Consider the following 16,301-nt stretch of genomic DNA (forward strand, 5'->3'; position numbering starts at 1 on the left):
TTCCTAGTGTTGTAAAGCTATTGTTAATATCAACTTATTTCGGATTCTAGAATGATTTTGTGCCAATTTAAAAAACTTATTTTTACAGGCAGAGGTTAGGATCGGTCGACGACGACAACGCCAAAACCAACGGATTAGATCCATTTGACATGGAAAAGTTAAAACAAGAGATTATGACAGATATTCGCAAAGAAATGACAAAAATGAAACAAGATATCATCGAAGGTAATTTATTATTTTTCATTACAAAAATTCTATTCTCTCTTGCCGGACAGACTAAATTTGATGTCTTTTTTTTCCCACGTTTCAGCTATCAGAGTCGAACTAAACAGGAGATAAATGGCATTTTTACCGTAGGATTGTTTTTACGCTTTAATTTTGTTAGGACATCGACGACGAAAAATCAAAATAAACTTTATTATGCAATTATTTTCATTTTTACGACGACGTTTTGTGCCGCTAGTCCTCCCGAGGTCATTATTTGTGTGAGCTTTATATATAAAATATATATACATATATATTATATATAAAACGTAAACACATATTCATTATATATGTATAAACTTTTTAAGTATGTGGCTTCACTCCATTAAAAGTGAATACCGTTCCTAATCTGATACAATGTACATTAAAACAAACCCCCCATCTTTGTACATTTATATCTCGTAGTTAATATTGAATTTAATCTAAGGTTTTAAGTCTGAAATGAAGGAGAAAAATATTATATATATTATTCTTACTTAATTTCTAATTTTGTTTTGTTTACGACTTAATATAAAAAAATAAAACATAAAAAAAATGAATTTTGAGAACATGATGGCTCGTAGGACTTGTATTCCTCTTGCAGGTCCAAGAGGATTTTTGTTATATTGTCATATTTGTAATGTCTGTAAAATAACTGCCGACATTCCTTCGTGAAAAAGTCTTGATGTATGGATGGTTTCGTCTAGTGCACACCGCACATTTATGGTGCATTAACTCGAAGATTATAGAGCTCTTCCACTAATATAATATTATATATAAGCGTTCCCATTTTTCAGAATAGGAGAAAAAAAATTAATGATGATAATGATTTGTGATTATATTCATATAGACATGTCCATGTATTTTTAAGGTTTTATGCTCTTAAAGAACTCTTTAGTCTTTGGTGCAGAAAGCAGAATGTGGTCTTAAAAGCGAATCCATTCCCTGTCCTTTCTACTTAAATTCTGCTTTTGTTTGCTCCCGGCATTTTTAAATTCGGTGGTTTTTGCATTCGGACCGTCTACGACTCGTTCGAATGCAGTCGCTGCAAAAATTGTTTTAGTTGCTGGGGTTCTGAAGTGATAATTTGGCCAATAACATTAAGAAAATGTAAAGTGTTGATGAATATACTAGTCTAAGTGATCCTTACATTATTATCGTACATCGATCTCACCCTTAGGAATCATATACCACATGCCAAGATGTTCATAGATGCTGTAATATATCAGGTTGTATTAATCTGTAGCAATATCGTTTGCAGTCGACTTCATCCTCTCTTCTAGTTCAGTTTTTGTAGCGGTTGTCTATCGATAAACTGTCAGATTTTTGTAAATTATCAAACAGGAAAGAATACCAAAGTAATAACAAATTTAGACTAAGCTCTACTGGAACATTTAAGTGTGTGCCTACTTAAAACAATTTTATTTTAATTGCTGTCATAAAAGATATAAATCTTAAATTTTGTAACTTAAATCATTTGTAAATATAGCAATTTTTAATACAAAAAAAATGGTATATTTTATATTGAAAAGTCGAGCTAGAATCTGATAAAGAGGGGAACTTATTGCCGAGATCCTTTGCAGTTATGCGAAATAAGTTTCGATCATTAGAACACTGCCATTATTTTGTCAGTTTGGTAAATTGTAATTGTTTGCATACGACGCATCAATTTTGCATAGTTGCGAGTTATAAAATTGCTAGCCTATTTATTCCCGCACGCCATAACACAGAATCTGTAATACTCGGTTGCGTATGCGGCTATATTTATTAAGCACACGAGTTTCTCTTAATATATGCTCAAGATAAGCGTGCGTCAGAGTGCACAGTCCGGCAATTTCAAATGCATTTAATCTCCAAAAAATTTGCTAATTTGCTTGGCCGTGGGTCGCATCCGTAAGTGGTCTTGCCCCGATAAACGACATTAAACAGCTTTTCTTGACTTGGAAAACAAAAAAAAAAGAAATTAATATTTTGATTAAGAAACATTTTTTTACACAAATTTATTGCAGTTAAACATATATATGTATAAATATATATATATAAATAGTCAAAAAAACTGCAGTTTCATACTCAGATAAAAAAAGAAATGAATAATAATTTTTATACTTAACAGATTTGTAACTAGAAATGAGTTTAGGTGTCGAAATATAATAATATGTATGTATTTTTAAAATATTTTACGCTTGAAGTTCTTGTAAACAGTTTTTATGATCTATTTTGCACGGGTTATTTGAACATTTCATATTGAAATTCGAGGAGAATATATAAGAATTCTTTTCTACGATTTGTCGAAGCAGTATTAAACTAAGAAGTGTCCATCGTAAACGAATATTTAGACAAATATCTCTGGCAATTGGAGAGGTTTAGCCCCTTCGGATATCTCGTAAACCAGTTAGCGCACCCCAAAATGCAGAATCCTCGTCCTCTTCCTCTTTCTTCTCTTCTTACGTTCGAAACATCCCATTCGGGTCACGTATCTCTCTCCGTCTTTCCATTGCATCGTCGTAAAATGACTTCTTCCGACTGTTAGTGTCTCTCATTCATTATCAATGTTTATTGACTGTGAATTCCATTTGTATCAACATCCATGCTATTGCATGAAAATTAAAGGAAAAAAAAATGACAAAAAAAAAAACAATGCATATCACGAAATTTTGTGCACTGTACAGTTTAAGATATTAGAATAATTAAATACTGTACTTTGTTTCGACACCCTCCTTTCTTTTTTGTAAAGAATTTAAGATTTCAAAGAAACTGGTCATGTAGTTTTTGTGCTGAATTTTTGGACAAAATAAAATGTCTTTGTGATATGTCACTGCGTAATTTTAATTCAAAAATTGTCTCTCTTTGCTACCTTAAATTGACTACCAGGTTTTTTTTCTGAGTTTTTCGAAGTCTAAGATTAAAAATCACACTATGCCACATTACACGTCTGTGTACCGAGCCTTTAACGAGCACATTTACCACACGGTGGGCCAAAAGCCAGTTAAGCACATTTCGTGTTGCGCGCCGTGCCGGATTTGTGCCAGCCACAGCTTTGGAGCCTACAGCTCAGGACCTGACATTTTTACACGCCTCATTATTTGGTGGAGAGGAAGGGCCGGTTACATATGTTACACAAGTCTAACTCCAGTTCTGGTTGTAAACTGGGTTTAGAATTGGCAGAAACAGTGAAATATGATCAAGAATTTGAATAAAGGAACAGTTTCATCTATTGTTCTTAACCGACTTTTGGGCCCTGTATTTTAAAAAATTACATAATTAACATTTTATTTTATTTTCTGCAAAAACAACCAATTTTTTTCTTCTTTATATTGGTTAAATGTTAAGACACTTTCCTCTAAAATTTTTGATTTTTTTTAGATCATTTGTTAAGTAGTTTACGCATTATTTATGATTTATTGTTGTATGTTTGATTAGTGAACCATTTCGAGAAAAATCCCCATTATTATTTTTATTTTTGTACAAATTTTTTGCTTAATAACAACTTAAAAATGCCTAAATTTCCCTTACAGAGACAAGTAAATAGTTCTAATATCTAAAAACTTCAATTATAGAGGTCAAATCGAAAAATTAAGGGGTCACAATTGGTGTGGGTGTGCAAGAGCAATACCAACGCACGTTCCGTAATACTCGTGTAGTTATTTTGAAGTGTTAATGACCCGTTACCACGCGTGCACAATGTTAATAATATCACCAGAGGACGTTGTCACTCTGTGACGAGTGACGTCAGCGAACTGCACCCCCGACCGGTTATACAAGTGGTTTGTTTATATAAATCGTATATAAGCTTATCACTCGCAATTTTAAACCTTTGTTTGCTTTTTTCCCCCCTTATTCTGAAATATGCATTAAATCGAGTGTGGCGCTAAATCGAAGAGACAATACAGTAAAATAAACGAGATGTAACACATCCAAAAATCCAATTTTTTCCATTCAGATACTTGGACAAGCCAAATAACAAAGGATTCTGTGACGAAATGTTTATCTAAAAGTCTCTCACCCTAAGAAACAAACCTTAAGAATTTCAAAAGGAAACAAGTTATAAATTTCCTTTCCTGTTACAAATTTCCTTACAGGAATTTCTCTTCGACATAACCCATATTATTTAATGAAAAAGTGTTGTTAATAAACATTTTCCAACGAGTAAAATTCACAATATAACTGGTGTGTATTGTAACGATGCATAAATTAAGAGGTTGGACACCACTTCTGGCGGAAAAACTGTGACATTGACAATTCTGTAACCACAAGGAAACGAAAAACCGGGGACTCTTCCTTACCCGGGCACAAAGGATCAAAAACTGGAACTGTTTCCCCCATAGAAAGTGTTCTCCCTTGGCAGGTCGCCATGTCTTGCTGTACTCCTAGAAATTTACATAGCATTGTACCAATTTTGGTACAATTAATTAACAAAAGGAGTAATTTAGACTATACAATGGTCGGCTGGTTTTGGGGCTACCCTACAGGTAAAAGAATTGATAATTTTAGAGAATATTCGAGGAAATTCTACTGATATTTTCGGGAATTTCTACTAGTACTGCAGCGAAATTTTAGGAAATTTTTACCGATACAGGGAATATTTTGGAAAATATACAACTGAATTTTAGGGATACATTTTTAAAAGGCTATTAATAACGATAAAAGACATAAAAATGAGTAAACGAGGCAAGACAAAGAAAGTCGAATTTCTAAATACATATTGTCGTATATAATAAGCGGAAGTTGATTTCTTTGTTTTAAAAAATGAATTTTTTAAAAATATCAAAATAGAATTAGGTCGTGGAATGATATTGTTCGTGTCAACAAGTTTCGAAAGTTTTTTTCTTCACAAGTTACGTTCAAATTCATTTTTAAAAAATAAGTATTTAATGCTTTAATATTCATGGCCGTTCAGAAATTCTAAAGGAACATTTTCCTTGAAGTGTTTTATAGTGTGTCTGCCTCCAACAGGAAAAAATACAGAGCCAATTTAGGTCTTATCACGTATATACGGATCTTTACTCCTTTTTTTTATATATATTTATCATTGACAAAATTAGTATAATATAGATTTCATTGCCTTTGGCACTAAATATCTTACTGTCTATATCTAATGCATTGACTGTAACGTTGTAGTTGCAGTTATGGCGCTCAGACAGGTAAGAAATCGCCGTTTACGCTTTCTTTATCCTTACTACACACTTATCCCGACTTACTAAGTATTTATTGCATTGACACACTGGTGAGAAAATAACACTTACACGCACTAATCAGTTACTTCATCGCGTTGTAACACTGTTGTTTACCGTTTAACTATATCTGAGGCATTATGCGGTTGTAGTTATGTTTATTCACTGTTACGGCAGGTAGGAGAAGCCATTTCTACTTCATTCTCTCATTATTTAAAGTAGTAGCGTAACGTTACATCATTTTCTTCTCGACTGTCTTACCCGATTTAATGCCGTAATTGCAGTAACGTTTAGCTACCGTAACTGGGATTTATAGTTGCGGTAATACAGGCAGGTAAGATATCATTTCTGTTACTGTAACGTTACGCCATTTTATAACACCAATTTTGTCTATCCGACTGTAATGTTACGGTTGCATCCACACTCCCAGAAAGGTAAGAAAATACCGTTACAATTTAATTTTCTGTTACTGTAAGTTAGTGCTGTAACGTTACGACGTTACGCTCTTGGTTTCTAACTTCTGCTTATGTTTCTCCTTACCTAGTTTGCTTGGATTTTTGCAATTATTGCCGCATCTCACGCTGTCTACGACGATCTTCACGAAGTGAGTATAAGAGAAACGTGATTAGTAGATGATGTGCTCACGCTCACGGGGACTGTTTTCTAGGTTAATCATCATTATCCCAATCCTTACGCATTCGGTTACGGTATCTCGAATGGTAACGATCATCGATACAAGTCCGAAAGTGGGGACGGTCGAGGAAACGTACAGGGAAGTTACGGTTTCAAAGGGGATGACGGTGTCTTCACTCTCGCTTCCTACGTAACAGATAAATTAGGATTACGAAAGCCTACGATCGATAACGAATTAGGATCGTCTTTTAGTAAGAAAATTCCAGTTTCTGTACATAATGCTCATCCTCCGTATCCATTCCTATCGCCGATTGTACAAGATGACGACGAAAGAAGAAGCCATAGAATCTTCGTTGGAAGGAATATCAAATATTGGATATAATCGATGTTACTGGTGATTAAAGTGCATATTTTATTGTAATTTTATACATGGTTATTGTTACGTATATGTTTTGTAATGTATTTGCGAATAAAAAGTGTGCATTTTGTTCTGTTTATATTACTTTCAGTTCGGTAAGATCATTATGGGTTACACATAAGCAACAAGGAGATTCGACTGTGTACATTTTTTTTTACAGTTAAAAACGTTTTGAAAGCTTGCAGAAAATGTTAAATTTCATCATTTGTCTATAATTTATTTCTAGAAATTTTATAGAAAAAAAGAAGACTTGAAAAACGTATCATTACTTCTGTTTCGCAATAAAATAAGTAATCTTGTTGCCTGCTTTAGAAGAAAAAACAGCAAGGATTTAAGAAATAATTTCAAACTTTTTACGTGAAATAACACACTTCGGTGTTAAGTAATTGAGCTGCTATTGCACAGTTGAATACCTCTAAAGTGTTTGTTAAACAACGTGACATATAAATTCTCACTTATTTCAACAATTTGATTACTATTAATTACTTAAGTGGCATTTGGTCGTGTTCAATTAACTGGACAATAACGATTACCGTTAATTAACGAACAATACGCCGTGGAATCAAAATTACTCATCGAAACGCCACTTAACTGAACAATATGACCATCAAATGCCACTTAATTGCACTTAATACCGCCTAATTGAACAATACGATCATCGAATCGCTATAGAATTGAACAAATATGGCCATCAAATGCCATTTAAACGGATAACACGTCCATAAAGTGATAATTAGCGGAACAAATCGATTAAACAATAGGCGAATAATATGACTATTCAACCTTCCTCGAACATTACGTAAATGTATCTAAAAATCATTTTTATGCGATGAAAATATAAAATAGTATCATTAAAATTGATATTTTGCAAGATTTAAGTAGGCCTAAAACACCCAAAATTCGTAACTAAAGGACAGAAGCGCCACACGTGAACCTATCGAAGTGTATGAATGAGGAAGTGTAGACCACGTGGCAAACTGGTTATAATCGAGTTGAAATAAAATTACTAAAAAAATAGAGTAAAAATTTATTAATTAAACAAGTAACTTATTTATTTATTTTTAGAACAATCGGGATTCTAAGAATCTAAAATCAAAATGCGAAGAAAAAACCCTTAAATTTCCACCAAGTACATGGAATTTGAAGTGCCGTGTCTGTGAAAATCAATGTCAAAACTAAGAGCATGAAAAGTGATGTACAATTATGCTATCATGCAACTTAATGCGACTCTACAGGGTAACATTACATTTTTTACTTGATTTTTACATGAACATTAAAGAAAATCTTCACGTAATTATAAAGAGAAGAATCGGGTATTGTATAATTTAACAGGTCAGCAATTTTAACTGTGTGACGTCTTAATTTATGCTCAAATTACGTAAAAGAAACCTCTTTGCACATCGAAAATCCTTCCACTCCTCGTTATCCTCGATTCCACCGATGGATCGGGTGCATAAACATGGTCGCGGATTTGCACCTCACCAATGTGCTGACCGACGGGGGTGTACCGTACATCACGGGGGGACCAAAGTCCTCTCGTGATGTACGGTACACCCTTGTCAAATTGCCTTACAGATATCATTTCCGAGTGCCATTGTTGAGATGTGGCCAGGCATGGGTTTGTGCTTAATTTGTAGTAGACAGAAGTAAAACATTATACACACGATTTTGGTCGAGGCCTCCCTTAACCAAAACTACCTTCCGAATACGCCCCATATACCTCTCTACTTATATAAATACCCCAACATAGTGTTTGGCGTGCCTATATTGATTTATATAAGGATTAAACAGATATATATCACTCGAAATTACGAAAGATCTAAACAAAACAACAAATTTTAAGTGTTAACCGAGTAAACATTCGGTTAACATAAAACACCTCATAATGGCTAACGACGTACGGAGCATTATTATGTAACGTTATATATATATATATCCGTTAGTGTGTAAAAAATAAGTAATTATTTTTAGATATAAATATATAAATCCTGATTTATCTATTTATATATAACATCTGGATATTCCCGATTTAATCAGTTAAATCGTGGTTCTATGACTCGTTAAGCTGCTTTGATAATCGATATTCGGGAGATGTTATCAGCTGTTAACGAAGATAAAAAAAAAAATGTATTTGATTTTAAACACTTGTAAAACAATTGTTATAATATTTACGAATTATTTAAAATATATTAAATCATAAATTTTCCTGGAAATCTTTCTTTTTTAAACCCGTTTGATAGCGGTTCTGTACAAGGAATATAAAAAACCTGATTGATTAACTTCTTAATTGTTACGTAAGAGATCAGGTTCGAATTCAACCACGTATATAATTTTCTCCAGCTTAGCTACGTGTTTAAAATTAGAAATTCAAGAATATGAAAAATGATAAAGATAGCAAGTAGACTTTTATGGCGAAGACGGTGGCAGTATCAGTTTCTGTACGCTTTTTTCGCTTGGTCAGTTGTACTGATGCCTGTATTACTAGTATTTTATAGCCCGTGGCGTGGTTCTTGAACAGTATATAACTATCACACTTACCTCAAACGAACAACAATCGAGAGCTTTCTCTCAACTGATCAATACATCAAATCTTCTAGTGATGTTTCTACAGGTGATATATAAGTACTTTATAGTGTTTAATGAACGTGTATGGTGGTTATGTAATCTGGTATCTCTAATTTTAGGTGTTAGTTGCCTCCGTAGTGGTGGTTGCTGTTAATGCAGTCACTGGTGGATTAGGAGGTTTGGGCGGTCTGGCAGGATTGGGTGCTCTCGGAGGATTGGGAGGACACGGACACGGACACGGTGGTTTAGGACACGGTCTCGGTGGTTTAGGACACGGTCTTGGAGGTTTAGGACATGGTCTTTTAGGACACGGAAAGGTAAGTTAACTTGGATACTCATTTTAGTGTATTTTAGCTAAAATATTTTTATTCTAATTCAGGATATACACATTCCTCAACCATACGATTACGGTTACCAAGTGAAAGCTAAGGATAGCGATCACTATCGTCAAGAGAAGGGGGACGGAAAGGGTGGTGTTGTAGGCAGTTACGGCTATAAAGATAAGAAGGGTATCTACCGTGAAGTGGATTACGTAGCTGATAAATTCGGTTTCCGTGCTAAGGTGAAAACCAACGAACCTGGCACTTCCAATCAGAATCCTGCTCATGCCGATTTCATTCATCATCATCCACCCCCACACGCTTACGCCGATAAAGGTTATCATCATCATCACGGTTTGGGTGCTCTCGCTGGTTTGGGTGCTCTGGGTGGACACGGACACGGTCATGGCCATGGATTAGGAGCACTCGCAGGACTCGGTCATCTCGGTGTTCTTGGTTAAACGCTTGTTTACGTAAGGTACACTCATTTCTAATGAAATTTTACTGATATTTTAGCCACCGACACATATTAAACACTTTGTTTTCTTTTTTCAGAGCAACTCTAGCTTGGCCCAATGTATATTCGCAAGCCATTAGAGAATGTAACGTCTTGCAAGCTTAAATTTTAAGTGCTTTTACGAGGTGTATACATTTGTATACGTGTTTTATGTGTGTAAATAAAGCCAATGGTTTTTTAAAATAGAAAAAAAAACGATATCTTACGAGTCTCATTTTATTTCAAGTAACGTTTCCTGAACGAAAATAAACAAGGATAATTCACATTATTAATAACCAAAAACCAATTTGTTTCCTTCACACAAAAGATATAAAATATAATATAAAAATGTTACTATTCACGAATGAAAATAGATATATCGTGAGAACCACGATCGAATGACCTGGAAAAAAAGAATTACGATTTGTTGATGACAACACCAGATATTTTCTAAATACTTTATTTTCAATTTAGCATTATTTAACATGACTACACCTCTCCTACGGTATAAAAACCTTCCTTAAAGTGGAAGTTCATTATCACTTCGATCGTAAGAAGGAAAATGAAGGACGATAATGTCGCGAATTTAGTAACAATTTCCTATATATAACTAAGAAAAATATGAACTTAGAGTGTTCTAAAAACTACTAACAATAGTTTAGTGTAGATTAAAATCTTCTTATCACTTAAATTCTCAGTAGAAAAAGTACATATACTCGCTCCATTAAAAGTAAGAAAAGTAAGAAAAAGAATAATTATATTATTCTGTCTTCGTTATTTATCAATCCATATCTTAGTAATAAAAAACAAACTTTCACTATTTTTTGAATAATTGGATCGAATAGATTCTGGATGAATGCACAAAGCGGTTTCGGTATTGAAGGTGATTGTACTTTGTCATATCGTATGAGCCATGCCTTAATTTTTATATATATACATATGTAATTAAGTAGTTTGCTATTGTATAATAGTATAAATACTTAAAATATTCCCCCCTTTTTTTTCTAAAAATACGTTATAAATATAATAAAATTAATTATGGAAGAAATGGGTGAAGTGTTGTGGATAATTAAACTGTGTAATTGATTTTTTATAGTTGTTGCATGTTTTGTGAAATTAAAATTCGATTTAAAATAAGGACAGATTTGTTTGTATTTTATTGTCTTGACATTTCTTTTTTGGATTTTTAATAAATTTTAATTCTTTAAGAGGAGGTAGAAAGGACCTGCAACGTATTTACATACTTATTGCCTGTGGGGGATGGTAATTAACGCAATTTTAATGGGTTCTGACATATTTTGGGGACAAATTTTTGGGTGAAAAGTATTATAATCGCGTTAAACAATTCGGTTGATAAATATCTGCAGCTTGTCATAACCTATGTTAATCTTGGGGCCCAAATACAATAGGGCCCATAATTTATGCTAATTTGGTTAGATTTACCTATGGTATACAAAATGGCGGCTCGTCTCTAATTCGAGCAAACAGAAGAAGGGAAACAATGGAAACACACGTTCTAACCTAATTTATTCTAATAATTTTGTTGGTAATAATTATGGTAATTTATTAGAATAGGTTAGAACGTGAGTCCCTTCTGTTTGCTGGAATTAGAGACGAGCCGCCATTTTGTACACCATAGGTAAATTTAACCGCTAATTTAAAAACTAAGAGAATAAAGGAAGCGGTAGAAGGCTCGAAAACAGATTTATGCTTTTAATAAATTCAAAAACTCTATAAAAATATGTAATGGTCTCAACTATTTCGTGAGAAGAATAAGGAAGTGAGATTAATCATCTAACTCTAACTAGGTGGAAATTAATTAAATTAAAACAAAACCTCATTTTTATTTTATTACATTTAACAGGTTTTAAATTTTAAATTCTTTTTATTATTTTTTTTAAAAAAAAGGAACCAATAAGTAACTGCCTTATTGACAGAAATCGATTTTGTGGAAAGAATTTAGGTCAGATTTAACTTATGCTATTTAAATACAAGTTATGCTATTTATATATTTGAAGACCACTTCTTGCCAAGAAAATATTTAAATAGTTTGATTTTATTTTAGTTTTTTCTAGTTTTTATGGTTATAAATTTAGTAAAGATGGTTTCTATGGGGTTTCCATTGAAAGAAATGCTCTTGCTGAAGCAGTTTATCTTCCCTCTGTGGTAATGGTTATTCAGGGTATGATTTTACTATAAATCTATGATGAAGCTGTAGGATTTGGTAAAGCTGTGGTAGAACTATGGTAAAGATAAAGCCAAAAGTATTATCAAAGCTAACGAAAAACTTCCTAATTTATATAAAACCCTAGAAAATTGCAGCTCGACAATAGTAAAGATACAATAAAAACAATCATAACTAGGTAAATCTATCTTAAAAGCTATCAAAGTCACGTTAAATATATTAAAACACTCGTTAAACAGTGAAAGTGACCTCCAGAAATGACCTTTGAAGGACACTTAACTTCATCCATTTGAAAATGGCTCCACTTACACCAGTTTTATTACTTAATAAGATTAACAAATAAATAAATAATAGATAAGAATTTATCTGTTACAGACAATCGAACACGCAAAAAACTAATTTATGAAAAAAATCACGATGCTTATCTTTTAAAAACATTTTAAAATGTGCAAAAAAATACATAAATTAAAGTTGATTTTTTTTAAAAAAATACAAAATTTCTTTTAAAATTAACTTTTTAAAACGGATTTTCTTATTGAAAATGGCGCAGTAAAGTTAACAGATACACAATTTACTTAACTGTATTAATTAAACAATTAAATATATTAATTACGAAAGACAAAATCCCAAATTTAACCGGCCAATTTGTAATTTTCACGCATAATTTATCGAAAAAACTAAAATAATCGCCATCTTCATCGGACAATTTACAGGTCAGCAGCCATTGTTTGACTTTTAGATTACACAAATTATTATTTAATTTCAAAAAAATTAAATAAACATATAAGAAAGTAATGTTACGAAATGTTTTAAAAAAACCCACCTATACACCGGGTCAACTTCTAAATTTAATCGCATGACCTTTATTTAAACCTCTTTAAAAATTCCAATCCACGGTATACCGGAATGTACAAGTGAACAGGAAGTGGCCACAAGTTTTGGTGACAGTCACCAAATTACGGGTGTCGAAGTTCTTGTTTTTTTTAACATTTAAGGCAATTTTAATACGGTTAGGGTGGATACTCCCTGCAATACCCGTTATGTTATTGCCTGGGGCAATGCTCCGCGTACGTATATAACTGTAGAAGCGGGCAGAGTTGAGTAACAATTGAGTAACAACTCTCGATACAATCATGTTCTTGCAGGTAAGATCCGTTACCGATTGTTACGTTTAATGTGTTACGATGCTCGAATGGGTATTTTAAATCTTCTAGATACTGGTGATAGCCGTAGCAACAGCGGTCGTTCATGGAGTTACCGGTGGCCTCGGAGGATTAGGAGCACTCGGTGGATTAGGAGGACACGGATTAGGCCTCGCAGGAATAGGAAAGCACGTAAGTAGATGATAATGATCGTTACGCTGCGATAAATTAGCCGATATTGATCACAGATACGTATTTTAGCACGATATCTACGTTCCTCAACCTTACGATTACGGGTACCACGTGAAGGCCAAGGATAGCGATCACTATCGTCAAGAGAAGGGCGACGGAAAGGGTGGCGTGGTAGGCAGTTACGGATACAAGGATAAGAAGGGTGTCTACCGGCAAGTTAATTACATAGCCGACAAATTTGGTTTCCGTGCTGTGGTTAAAACCAACGAGCCGGGTACTTCAAACCAGAATCCCGCTCACGCAGACTTTCATCACGAGCATCCTCCCATTCACGCCTTCGCCGATAAAGGTTACCATCATCATCTGGGTCATCTTGCGGGTCTCGCACATCACGGAGGACACGGTCTAGGTGCTCTCGCCGGTTTGGGTGCACTCGCCGGACACGGCTGAATGGAATTATGAAGCGTGATCCATGCACGCAATCGAGCATCACGAACAAAACACATTTGCGTTTTTAAGCAAACAAATGTACTTCGTACTCAAATTTTTTAATTGTTAATCACCAGAGGGATTATCAAGTATTGTCTTTGTATATGCCAAACATTTTTAGAGCTTTTTATGTGATGATTTAATTGCTTTTATGTGTACGTTATGAGCGTACGTTGTTTTATATATATACATATACACACACATAAATATGTAAAATGTATGTAAATAAAGAATGGTTTTATTTGTTTGATATTAAACGATAGATCAACATTTATTATTAACATAAATGCATTAATACAGTTTTAGAATCATCCCAGTGATCAGACATGCGGACGAATTACGTAATTAAAAATAATTTTCGGTTATGAATTAATTAATTAAACGGTTTAAATGCATTTAAATCATTTAATCAGTTATAGCTTCGTGGGCATAGGAGAATTTGAATAGGGGGCCCATTTTTCTTCGGGGTAATATTTTCTTATAAAAGATTGGTTTCGGGCCCCCTATTAGTGGAGGCCTCGGACAATTTCTCATAGGATAACGCGCCACTGCAATTAATAACAATTTTTTAACGTTAAATTAAATAATAAAAATTATAATACGAATATTTTTTATCCAAATTCTTATTACATTTAAATAATTTTAAACTATACTTAACACCTACTGCTCTCTTCATAGATAATTACAATATGCGAATTATGAATCATCAGTCGACAGGACGTACGCAACCATCGATCGACTGATTTACTTCCTACCTTTTTACGTCACGTTGGGATCAGGGACTGCATTTAGAATTGTTGTAGTCCTACACTATAACATATAACAGGAGCATCCCCTCTACTAAATAATGATATAGTTGATGTAATTTGAGGCTCTTAACTGAACCTTGTGTGTAAATCCGGTCCTATGTTTCGAAATTTTAAATAGAAATAATTATATAAAATTATAAAAGAATATATATATATATATATTTTCTATGTAAAGCTCATAGTTATAAAAACACAAATATTATACACCTATGAAAATACTATCTTAGTACTATGAAAAATTCAGTTTTTAATAGCTTAAAACTATGAGAATATGAAAATTTAACAGCGTAAAATTATGAAAATACAGAATTAAATAGCCCATAACTACGTAAACATCAAATTACAGCAGATTCAAACTGTAAAAATATAAAAAATTCATAATAGAAAACAACACAATATTAAATTTCCACACCATAAAACTATGAGAACACAAAAATTTAACAGCTTAAACCAATGAACCGTTGAATCAATGTCAATATCAAAATGGAGTAAACTAAACAAAATTAAATTATGGGGTAAAAAAACATGCAAGTTATAAAAGTTAAATATAATTAAGAAAAATTACTAAAAGTGATATAAATAGAAGGAAAAAAAAACTAGTTTTGATTTCTTGACGGTTGAGTCAATTATTCTTGTCAAAACTATTCTTATAAATGTTCTATACTAAGACAAGTATTTAGTTCAGCTACCAGTTAATTTTATTTAGCTGTTTATTATGCAAAAATCAATCACCTTTTATGGAAAAAAAATTAATAAAAATAAGCCTGCCAGTTGCACAACTTCTAGTTTTAAAATAAGAATATTGCACACCTTTCGATTCTATAAATATATAACATAACCGCCCTTAAACGTAATTAAATTATTATTAATATATATACATACACTTTTTTAAATAGGTTAAAAATAATTTATTATATCTATTTCGCATTAAGATTAATTATAATAAAAGTTAACTGTGTTTAATTTGTAAATTACATTTTATATGTAATCGATTCTCAACTTTAATTGCGACTTAAATTATGATATATTAAAGTTTAATTACAATTATATGGTAATTAATATTGATAATATTAATGATGATACAATGTAATTGAAATTACGGTTATATCAATTTACATTTTTTTAAAGAAATAATGCTGTACAGTACATATTTTATACAAAAATTAATTATAATAAAAGTTAATCCTGTTTAATTTGTAAATTACGTTTTGTATTTAATAGATTTCATTTCATTTTATTGTAATTCTCAGCTTTAATTGCAATTTAAATTTTGTGATATTGATGTTTAATTACAATTATATTTACGTTTAATTGTAATTAATATTAATACTATTAATTGTGGTGTAATGTTATTTAATTAAAATTACAATTAAATCAATTGCTTCCCAACGGTTTAATTCGTAAATAATTCAAAATAAAAGAACGTAATTTGAAAAATTAACACTAATTATAATTACATTGAGAAGCAACTTTATAATTAAATATCAGTTGACATTAATTACAATTAGCCTAATATTTGCTCACCTCGAACTTTAATCGTAATTAAAGCGGAGAACTAAAATTAAATTAATTTTTTATTTTCAATTTACTTAATTCAATTTATTTGAACTTTTCAATTTTAATTACGTTTAAAGTTTC

At 32.3% G+C, this 16,301-nt stretch overlaps 3 protein-coding genes and 1 long non-coding RNA gene across 5 annotated transcripts in view; 3 read left to right on the forward strand and 1 right to left on the reverse strand.

Moving 5' to 3' along the window:
- Positions 1 to 3,058, forward strand: part of LOC136981533 (ena/VASP-like protein) — a 32,705-nt gene extending 29,647 nt beyond the window's left edge. For both annotated transcript variants that reach the window (XM_067277837.1, XM_067277836.1), the window contains exons 10-11: positions 89 to 225; positions 311 to 3,058. In XM_067277837.1, the coding sequence (XP_067133938.1) occupies positions 89 to 225; positions 311 to 339 (166 nt within the window). In that variant the 3' untranslated portion in view covers positions 340 to 3,058. The remainder of the gene's footprint in view (positions 1 to 88; positions 226 to 310) is intronic.
- The window catches only part of LOC136981569 (uncharacterized), a 451,600-nt gene that overhangs the window by 339,499 nt on the left and 95,800 nt on the right, over positions 1 to 16,301 (reverse strand). The gene's annotated exons all lie outside the window — the stretch shown is intronic.
- LOC136981518 (uncharacterized) lies at positions 5,053 to 6,533 on the forward strand. The gene is made up of 2 exons (XR_010881728.1): positions 5,053 to 6,018; positions 6,082 to 6,533. It is a non-coding gene; the product is annotated as an uncharacterized lncRNA (long non-coding RNA).
- Positions 7,925 to 13,883, forward strand: LOC136981563 (PE-PGRS family protein PE_PGRS16-like). The gene is made up of 6 exons (XM_067277884.1): positions 7,925 to 8,008; positions 9,150 to 9,347; positions 9,410 to 9,806; positions 11,912 to 12,012; positions 13,246 to 13,365; positions 13,435 to 13,883. The coding sequence occupies exons 1-6, from the start codon at positions 7,925 to 7,927 to the stop codon at positions 13,813 to 13,815; spliced, it is 1,281 nt and encodes a 426-aa protein (XP_067133985.1). The 3' UTR covers positions 13,816 to 13,883.

Source organism: Centruroides vittatus, unplaced genomic scaffold (assembly GCF_030686945.1).
Source record: "Centruroides vittatus isolate TY-2023 unplaced genomic scaffold, ASM3068694v2 contig_767, whole genome shotgun sequence".
NCBI lineage: Eukaryota > Metazoa > Arthropoda > Arachnida > Scorpiones > Buthidae > Centruroides > Centruroides vittatus.

Excerpts from the sequence above, each read along its gene's own strand:
- LOC136981563 (XM_067277884.1), top strand. The coding sequence starts at position 7,925 with ATGGTCGCGGATTTGCACCTCACCAATGTGCTGACCGACGGGGGTGTA. Across the intron at positions 8,009-9,149 it reads GACCAAAGTCCTCTCGTGAT|GTGTTAGTTGCCTCCGTAGT; the intron begins GTACGGTACACC and ends CTCTAATTTTAG. Across the intron at positions 9,348-9,409 it reads GTCTTTTAGGACACGGAAAG|GATATACACATTCCTCAACC; the intron begins GTAAGTTAACTT and ends ATTCTAATTCAG.